This window comes from Vulpes vulpes, chromosome 4 (assembly GCF_048418805.1).
Source record: "Vulpes vulpes isolate BD-2025 chromosome 4, VulVul3, whole genome shotgun sequence".
Lineage (NCBI taxonomy): Eukaryota > Metazoa > Chordata > Mammalia > Carnivora > Canidae > Vulpes > Vulpes vulpes.
The window spans coordinates 118,321,597-118,331,349 of NC_132783.1; the positions used below are offsets into that span (position 1 = coordinate 118,321,597).

At 56.4% G+C, this 9,753-nt stretch overlaps 1 protein-coding gene across 1 annotated transcript; it reads left to right on the forward strand.

The window, feature by feature from the left end:
• Window positions 1-2,193: 2,193 nt before the first annotated feature.
• On the forward strand, window positions 2,194-9,500 carry IL17B (interleukin 17B). The gene is made up of 4 exons (XM_026010635.2): window positions 2,194-2,274; window positions 3,251-4,296; window positions 6,411-6,700; window positions 9,170-9,500. The coding sequence occupies exons 2-4, from the start codon at window positions 4,276-4,278 to the stop codon at window positions 9,399-9,401; spliced, it is 543 nt and encodes a 180-aa protein (XP_025866420.1). The 5' UTR covers window positions 2,194-2,274; window positions 3,251-4,275; the 3' UTR covers window positions 9,402-9,500.
• Window positions 9,501-9,753: the final 253 nt, after the last annotated feature.

Here is a 9,753-nt window from a genome sequence, read left to right on the forward strand (position 1 = left end):
GAGAGCCAAGACCTCCTGTGGAGGATGCGCCCTCCTGGCCACAGCCCCCTCCATCTCGCAGCAGAGGCGCCTGTTAGTCTCCTGCCTCCCCAGACCTTACTGGGCCACTCGGGCAAGTCTTTACACTGAATCCCACAGGTCCTCCTGGCTCTAGGGTGGACCCGTTGGAAACGGGGCTGCTGCGTTCTTCAGCAGGTTCTATCCTTGTTCCCGCTATACCATGCCCTTCCCACTAAGAACATTCCAGAAGCAACCTTGAAGGCCCAAATCACTACCTGTTTTAACAAGAACAGTGATAACAACAGCAGCTACCTTTAATTAAGCATTTGCTTTTGTCGGGCACTCTGCTAACTGCTTTAACATGCATGATCTCATTTGATCTTCACAACGTTCTAGCCAGGCCAAGTTGTAATCTCTACTGTGCAGAAGAACCTGAGGCTCAGAGAAGTCAAGTGACTGTCCCGAGGTCACACAGCTGTGAACTGGTAGAGGCAGGATTAAAACTCAGATCTGTGGATCTCTAGAGTCTGAACTCTTACCCCTGGGCTATCCCCCACCCCCTCTACAGGTCCCTGTGGCTCGGGCCTCCCATTTTCCATTCCAGCATTAACACTCCATATTGCATACAGCTGGCTTGAAGCAACGCATCAAATACCTTGTGAATGCCTACTACGTGCCAGGAACACTGCTGGGTGCCGTGCTCACGCCCTGGGAGCTCTCAGATCCTCTTGAGGACTCTGGTTTGGGCTTGGGCTCAGTGACCTCCCCAGCACTCTGGTCCAGTTCGTTTGAGGATGTCATGGGGAGGCCGAGGCAAGCACTGGCCCTCCTCCGTGACCAGCTGGACACCCCCCCACCCTCTCCTGGCTGTGACCCTCCTCTCCTTCCCCTCACTGCAGGGGACAGCTTGTACACTAATCAGACAACCTTACTTTGAATCCTCTGTGACTTTGGGCTCCCTGAGCCTCAGTTTCCTCGTTCGTAGATGAGGGATAAAATTAGGACCTCACCACAGGGTGGCTGGGAAGATTTACTGAAACAATGCTCACGAAGGACTTAGCACAGTGCCTGGCAGTCAGTAAATAGACATTAAGCAGTAGCTATTATTATTACTAATTGTTATTTCCTGAAAATTCTGATGTCCAGCAGACAAACGCCTGGGGCCCAGCACATGGTGGATGCTCCAAGCGAAGGAATCATTCACACAGCAGACGGAAGCCTGCACCCCATCCTTGCCCCCACCCTCTTGGCAGCCTGTGCCATTGCTGCTCTGACATGGGAGGTGTCCCTGGAGCTGGACCCTGACAGTAGGGTCGCTCGGGAGGCCAGAGGGCAGGCACAGGACCCATGCCCATCACCTGGTCCCCTCAGTTTCAGCGCCAGGGCCCATTCCAGGGAAGGGGGGGATGGTTCCTTCAGGGCATGCGACACTCTTCAGGGTTGTCTGGCTTTCTGGTGGCGCCACCTGGTGGCAAGCACAGCGCCGCTTAAAGGCGGGCCCTGCCGCCGAGGGCTCTGGTGGCCCAGAGCAAGACCACCCCCTGCCTCTCCCTTCCCAGCACCCCCCCCCCCGCCCGGGGCCTCCGTTATGAGTGCCCACCACTTCCCGTGAAAGAAGACCTAAGGACCCCAAATTTGCTATGGGGCAGAAACACTGACGCCCACGTTCTTGGGCCTCTCTCTCAGACCTAGGTTGGTCCCACTGTAGTCGGACAAGCTTCACGCTCAGGACATCCCTGAGGGCAGATGACCCTTCGGTGGTTTTCTCGAAACCTAGGCTGGAGGAAGGGACTGCCTTCCAGGCCTGAGATGGCCCAGGAACGGGAAACCCAGGGATGGTCACTGGGACCCTCCGTGACTCCCCAAGCACCTGCCGTGGTACCCCCACAGGTGTCCCCCTCCCTACTGGGAGGAGTCTGGGGCCCCAAGTGCCAGCCTGGCCCCAAGCTGTGGGTATAAACTGCGAGGGAAGAAGAGACAGGTGTGCTCTAACTAGCCTCTCCTGACTCTGGCACTAGTACTGAGGCCCACCCCCACCTGCCCCCTTCTCCTCCCGTGCTGAAGTGGAGGTGGGGTGGGGGAATGTGAAGAGAGTGGGTGAGGACTCCTGTAGCTCCCAGACCAGCTCCTTGTGAGGCGCAGATTCCCGGGCCTGCGTTGTCAGAGCGCCGAGGCCAGGACCCCGGAGTCTACATTGACAAGCACCGAGCTGGAAGCCCAGACAGCTAAGTCCTGACTCTGGGATACAGAAGCAAGGGTGCATGTGGCCAGCAGGTAGGAGAGTGTGGTGGTTGCGGGGGGCCTGAGAAGCAGAGGACCCCCCTGGCAGCCAGGTCCCTATCTTTTCATTTCCCTTTCCGTGGATGCCGGCCGGGGTGGGGGGTGGGGTCCCCCCAGCTGCATGCTGCTCACGCCACCCGCCAGCAGCAGCAGAGGGGTAGCAAGGAGGCTGCCCCCATCCCTCACCCCCTCACACTAGCTCGGAGGACAGTGGGGTGGGGCTGGGGCGGCCTGGGATGGGAGTGGGGGCCCTTGCTGCCTGAGGAGGTATTTTCAGAGTCCCCCTCCCTCTGGAGTTTCCAGTGATAGAATAGAGTCCTGTCTAGTATTTGACCAAATATGGTGGTATCTCTCGATGAGCTCCAGCCTCAGCCAGTTTCTCAGTTATGCTGTGGAAACCTGCCCCGGACAGATTAATCTTGTGACATTCGGCAGCGCGTCGCACTCTGTGTTCTCCCCCTCGGCCTATTCCTGTAAATGGCCAGGAGTGGCCCTCAGCACGACGGTGCAGTCCTAGATGTTTGTTCCTTCACCGTGTCCCTCCCTGTCCTCTGCACGCTCTCTCCCACCCTCCTCCGCCTCCCTGGGCGGACTGGCTCCCTCAAATCAGGCTGGACTGTTCGCTCGAGCGGAGAGACCTGGACCCTCGGGACCGGCCAGTTCAGCGTGGGATTTCAGGACCCGTAGCCCCTGGGGTCACCCCAGCTCACCACATTGTGGCCGGAGCCTGTGAAGCCCGGAGCTCTCTCAGGGGGGCCCGAGGGGCAAGGAAGGAGAGTTGGCTGAGCGATGAGAACCACGCTGGCTCTCATGCTAATTAGAATAGCTAATGTTTGTAATAACAATTATGTGATTATTTCATCATAATAATTTTCGTCATAAACAGCTAAGTGTTTATTGAGCACTTACTACATGCCAGGGACTGGGCCAGCTGTTTAACATGGCTTATTTCCTTTCCTCCTTTTAACAGCCCCATGTGGTGGCCACTGTCATTACCCCCATTCTAGAGAGGTGGGAAGTGAGACTCGGAAAGATTTCGGGAAGAAATGGGCCAGGCCACTGTTGACTCCTGGGCATGACTCCCATTCTACAGAGAAGGAAACTGAGGCTGAGAAAGAGTCAAAGTGACAGCCAGCCACACAGGAGTGAAGACCCTCTACCCCGGACGGGGAGCCCTACATCGGGAAGGCCAGAACAACCAGCCACAAAGACCTCATGAACGGCGACTTGGCCCGCGTGAGAGCACAGATTCAGAAGCATGTCCACGGCAGGCCGGAACTGTGCAGAAAATATCCCAAGACAAACAGCACGGGGTGGGGGAGAGAGCCCTGCACGGGGACCAGGTCTGAATCCCAGCTCTGTCACCTCCAACCCGCTGCGTAATCCTAGACAAGCCCCCTTCCCGGCTCTGGCCTCAGTTTCCCCGCCTGTGAACTAAGTGGGTGGGACGCCGATCACCCAGGGCCACTGAACTCACCTGAGGCTGGCTGAGGCCGGAGGGCCTGGGCTGTTTCCCTGGGAGATGGGGCCTGCGTCCCGCTCCTGGCCAGCACAGCCGAGAACATTTGCTCTCCTGACCAACGGACAGCCCGTCCCTCCTCCACCCTCACCCCCTCGCCGTCCCCAAAGCAAACGAAGCTGATTGTCTTAGCCGGCCCTGTGGGTGCTGGCCGGGTGGCTAGCCGCAGGCCACAGACGGAGGTGCCACCCGCCAGAGCCCCGCCAGACACACAGGGCATTGTCCCTCAGTCAACAGCCCCCGGGCACCTCGGCCCGGCTCCTGGCCTGCCCCACGCCCCTCGCCGCCTGCCGCTGCGCCAGGCCCAGCCAGCCGGGGCCGAGGCTCCCAGCTGATGACGAGCCCCCCCAGCCACCCCCCAGCAGCCCCCTGACGAGCTATAATTGCTTCGCTCCATCCTGTTGCTGCCATTCTCTTGGCGGAGGCATCTGGGGTTCCAGGCGGGCGGCAGCTGCAGGCCAACCGCCTGGCCCGGGATGGACTGGCCGCACAACCTGGTACGTGGCGCTTCCCCACCCGCCCCACCCCCACCCATTTTAGGGCCGCAGCGTCTCGGTCTTTCTTTCCTATTGATTAATGGCCGCCTCTGTTTGCCTTGGAATCTGCAGAGGCCGAGCTCTCCCTCTGCCGTCTCCCCCAGGGCGAGACAGGAACAGAGATGGTCTCAGAGCCGCAGCCCTGGCCGCCGGCTCAGGCCCCTGCACCCGCTCGGGCTCAGCCTTGCAGCGAGGCCCCTCCAGGCCGAAGCCATCGGGGGAGATCCTGGCAAACCCCGTTATGGGGGGGGGGTCCAGAGAGTCCCCGGGGCCTGGGATCCAGGCTGTGTGACCTTGGGCAAGTCCTTCTGTTTCTGATCCCCAGGGAGGGGCGACTTTGGTTCTGTTCTGGGCTTCCCGGAGTCCATGTGAGAAGCGCAGAGGAGAGAGCCAATTGTTAAGGAGGCGTTTTTCTGCACCGGGATCCAGGACCGGAAAGGAAGAATTGAGCGACTTGGTGGATTTTGCGCTGCCAGGAGGGGCTTTGCTGAAACTTGCTTCCAGGGGGCAGGACTTGCTGGGTAGCCTGGAGAGTTCAGGTGTGGGCTGTGCAGATGGTGAGGGGAGTGACAGGGCAGGTGGGCCCCTGGTTAGACTCAGGGACCGGCTGAAACCCCCTTGAAGAGTCCTGCCTTCTGGAGAGTCCTGGGCCCCACCCACGTTCTGGCCCTTGTCTCCCCTGCTTGCTGAGGAGCCTGGGTCCTCAGAGCCTGGGTCTTCCTGCCAGCATCCTGGGGCTTCTCCTGAGCAGGCCAGAGACTTGCCTGACACTCTCGGTTCAGTGGGGGGAGAGGGGGAGGATGGTTGGTGAGGTTGGATACGGGTGTGTAAGGCATGGATGGGGTGGGTGGTGCGGAGGAGGGGAGCACAGGGGTCATGGCATCCAACAGGGATCCTCAGCCTTGATGCCCCTCTCCCCACCTTCATCTCACACTCCCTCCCCTGCTCGCTCTAGTTCAGCCTTGTGGTTTCCCTAGCAAAGCTCTTCACCAACTCAAACCTCCTCTCACATTGACCCCACCCCACTGTGAGGTATTTAGACTCCCCCCCCTTACTCTTCACCTCACCTTGCCGGCTCCCCAGAAAGGCCTTGCAGGGCCGCTCCACTGCCACCAGACTGAGCGTGTGGCCCTGATCTCTAGCCACATGCAGCCACCTCCTCCTCAGCAACAAGCCCCGAGATATTTAGGGGCTGGTTCCTTGCCTACTGTGTGTCCCCCTTCTCCCGGACTGTGAGCTACAAGAGGGCAGGCATAGTGACAGCCGTTTAGGGACCCAGGCACAGGGGATGAGACAGTATGTGGAAACCATGGCAATGGCTGTCCACATGGAGTCTGTGCTTAGTGGCGGAGGGTATGTATAAAAGAGCCACACACACAAACTAAGTCTGTAGTCAAGCAACGAGGGCGTGTGGTATTGAGAGCCCAAGAAAGTCCCCTAAGGCATCCCTGAGGGTGTGACACTGGGCTGAGACATGAGGGGTAAGTGGCATTTAGAAGGGGAGGGGAGGCAGGACTCTGCAGATGGCAGCCTGTGCAAAGGCCCTGTGTCAGGAAGGAGTGTGGTGGGAAGAAGGGCTTGAGAGCAGGCCAGAGGCTGGAGCACAGGAGTGAGAGGAAGCCAGGGGTGATCTGAGGAGGCAGAGGTCAGACTGTGTAGCGGAGTCGGGGTGTTGTTACCTCCAGGGGGAACTGTTAGCTGGAGGGTGACATTATCAGATTTGCATTTCAAACAGCTGTGCTGGTCCACAATCTGGAGAACCGATAGAAGGAGCCAGGGAGGATTTGGGGAGACCAGGTAGGAGGCTTTTGAGGGAAGTGAGGATGGTTGCTCGGATAGAGAAATGGAAGGGTGGGGAGATGTTTAAGAGGTGCCAATGTAGGACTCAGCGATGACTATGGTACGTACATACATGTGTGGTACACATGTGGCAGCCAGGCGGGACCAGGCCAGGCATGGCCAGCGAGGGTGGTCCTCGGCAGAGGCTCTCTTCCCTCTCTTCTCCCTGGGCCTCCAGTCTTGGCCCAGAGGGAGACCTGGCTCTCCTACCTTTGACGTATGGCCTTCTTCCCCAGCTGTTCCTTCTCACCATCTCCATCTTCCTGGGGCTGGGCCAGCCCAGGAACCCCAAAGGCAAGAGGAAGGGGCCAGCACGGCCTGGCACCCTGGCTCCAGGGCCCCACCAGGTGCCACTGGACCTGGTGTCCCAGGCGAAGCCATATGCCCGCATGGAGGAATACGAGAGGAACCTCAGCGAGATGGTGGCCCAGCTCAGGAACAGCTCTGAGCCGGCCAGGAGGAAGTGTGAGGTCAACCTGCAGCTGTGGCTGTCCAACAAGAGGAGCCTGTCACCCTGGGGCTACAGGTAGGCCGGGCTGGGCAGCCGTGGGCAGGCTGCCTGGTGGCAGCGAGGAGGACACTGTGCTCACTGTCGCCATCACTGTCATAGACCTGGGATTCAGAGATCTGGGTGCCTCGTTTGATTCCTGGTTCTGCTTCTTACCAGCTGTGTGGCTTAGGGCAAGCTTAGCTTCTCTGAGCCTCAGATTCCTCAGTGTAAGTAGAGGTGATACTGGTTAAAACTTTGTAGTGTTTTTTTTTTTTTAATTTAAATACAATTAGCCAACATATAGTACGTCATTAGTTTCAGAGGTAGAGGTCAGTGATTCATCAGTTTCATGTAACACCCAGTGCTCGTCACATTGCGTGCCCTCCTTGATGCCTGTCACCCAGGTAGCCATCCCCCCCCCCCCACTCCAGCAACCCTCAGTTTCTTTCCCAGAGTTAAGAGTCTCACTTCATAGGTTTTATAGGCTTGTTATTAAATGAGCTGTTGAGGCAGAGCCTAGGCATTATGGTTCACGTCCCCACTGAAGCACCTGCAAGGCTTTCACTTCCTCTGCTTTGGCGTGCCTTGTACACACCTCCTAGTTACAGTACGCACAGGTGGCAGTGAGTTGCTATGTCCACATCCATCTCACTTTTGAATGACTGGCACATTCCCAGGGTCTGCATCAGAGTCATGTAAGAATTCTCATGTCCCACTCAATCACAGTCTCCAGGAAGAGGCCCAGAAAATGATATTTTATACATCTCCACATGATTAGGTTTCACAGCCAGGTTTGCGAGTCAAGACCTGCCATCTCTAGATGATACGGTCGGTGTCTCACCTTGGCTGTAGCTCTACTTCCTTTTTTTTTTTTTTTTAAGATCTTATTTTATTATTTACTCATTCATGAGAGACACAGAAAGAGAGGCAGAGACACAGGCAGAGGGAGAAGCAGGCTCCATGCAGGGAGCCCAATGTGGGACTCGATCCCAGGTCTTCAGGATCACACCCTGGGCTGGAGGTGGCGCTAAACTGCTGAGCCACCCTGGCTGCCCTGGCCAAATATTTTTCCCTGAACAACTTAGGTCCTGAGACTCTAGCAGAGAGTTCTCTACTTCTAAGCAGAGAACCTTCTAAGCACAGAACCGCAGAGGAGGCCAAATGTATATGTGTTGAATGAATAATGAAGAAGTAGACTAACTGGAAGTGTCCTCACTCACTAATCAGGCCAAAGATTTTTGTTTAAAGATTTACGAGAGAGAGAGAGAGAGAGAGAGAGAGAGAGAGAATCTCAAGCAGGCTCCTCCCTGAGTGTGGAGCCCAAAATGGGCCTAGTCTCATGACCCTGAGATCATGACCTGACCTGAAACCAAGAATCAGATGCTTAACCACCTGAGCCACCCAGGTACTCCCTGGCCAAATATTTTTCCCTGGACAACTTAGGTCCTGAGACTCTAGAAGAGCATGTTCAATAGAACCTTCTGTGATGATGTCAATTCTAACATGGTAGGCGTTAGCTTGATGTGGCTATTGAGCACTTGACATGCAGTCATGCAACTGAGGAACTCATTTTGATTATTTTATTTATTTATTAATTAAAATTTTATTTATTTATTTGAGAGAGAGCAGAGAGAGAGAGGGCACAAGCAGGGGGAGCTGCAGGCAGAGAGAGAAGGAGAAGCACACTCCCCACTGAGCAGGGTATACAGGACTCCAGCACCATGACTTGAGCTGAAGGCAGATGCAGTTGACTGAGCCACCCAGGCCCCCTATTTCATTTATTTTAAATTTATTTATTTTAATTGAAGCATAGCTGACTAATTTTGATTGACTTACATTTAAATAGCCACATGTGGCTAGTGGCTACCATATCTGGAGTGTGGCAATTGGAAGGGTCTGTAAAGATCCCGCAAAATTGGCTTTCCAAACTTTCTGTGCCCTTGATTTGGGGGGGGGCGGGGCATCTTCTAAAAATGCAGTTTTGGATTCAGGAGGTCTGGGGTAGGGATGATTCTGCATTTCTACCAAGCCCCTGGGTGATGCGGATGCTGCAGGTCCTCAGTGAAGCTCCCCCCCCCCGCCCCCAACTTAGCAGATGAGACAGCTGAGGCATGAGGAAGGCGAGGTCACAAAGCAGGTCCCTATGCTCTCGATTCGAGGAGGGAACATGTCTGTGTTGTCCCTCAGCGAACACCTAATGTCTAGGACAGATTCACTCCTGCGGTGGGTGGTGAAAAGTGTGTCTTGAATGAAGGGAACCGCAGTCAGAGTAGAACCCAGGCCTCCTGACTCCGCTTCTGGGGAGGAGGAGGCTCAATGTGCTCATATATCATTTCCCCGTGGAGGACATTCCCCAAGAATAGAAGCGCGTGGCCGGGGAGCAGAGAAGGCCCTAGGCTCATTGCGACCCCACAGGGCAATCTAGTCCTGGGACGGGCATGGGCACCGATTTGCCCTGTCGCGACGGCCACCTGCCACTCAGTGTTCTCTCCTGCCTCCCTGCAGCATCAACCACGACCCGAGCCGCGTCCCTGCGGACCTGCCAGAGGCGCGGTGCCTGTGTCTGGGCTGCGTGAACCCCTTCACCATGCAGGAGGACCGCAGCATGGTGAGCGTGCCCGTGTTCAGCCAGGTGCCCGTGCGCCGCCGCCTGTGCCCGCTGCCACCGCGCACCGGGCCCTGCCGCCAGCGCGCCGTCATGGAGACCATCGCGGTGGGCTGCACCTGCATCTTCTGAACCCCGAGCCTGTGGGTGGCCAGAGACCACCCTCCTTACACTCCCACGCCAAGCAAGGCCGATGAAAAGTGAAAAGTAAACGTGTCTTTTGTTGAGCAAGACCTTGGGTTTGCTCCTTGAGGCTCCAAAGCCGGAACCTGGATGGGGATAGGAGGTTTGGGAGGAAGATTTCGGATCAATATGAAGGACGAGATTCCATCCCTCAGAATTCTCCCAACACTGGGATAGGTTATTTTAAAAATCCCGCTTTCATTTCTGCCATGTAGGGCAGTCACATACTTCCTTTAATTTGGGTGTATAAGCCTGTTTCAACCAAGTTATTGGAGCTTGGTTGATACAGACGTATATAGGA

What these genes read in the sequence shown, in the direction of transcription:
- IL17B (XM_026010635.2), top strand. Translation starts at nt 4,276, where the DNA reads ATGGACTGGCCGCACAACCTG. An exon ending in TGGACTGGCCGCACAACCTG is followed by an intron (nt 4,297 to 6,410) that starts GTACGTGGCGCT and finishes CTTCTTCCCCAG; the next exon opens with CTGTTCCTTCTCACCATCTC. An exon ending in CTGTCACCCTGGGGCTACAG is followed by an intron (nt 6,701 to 9,169) that starts GTAGGCCGGGCT and finishes GCCTCCCTGCAG; the next exon opens with CATCAACCACGACCCGAGCC.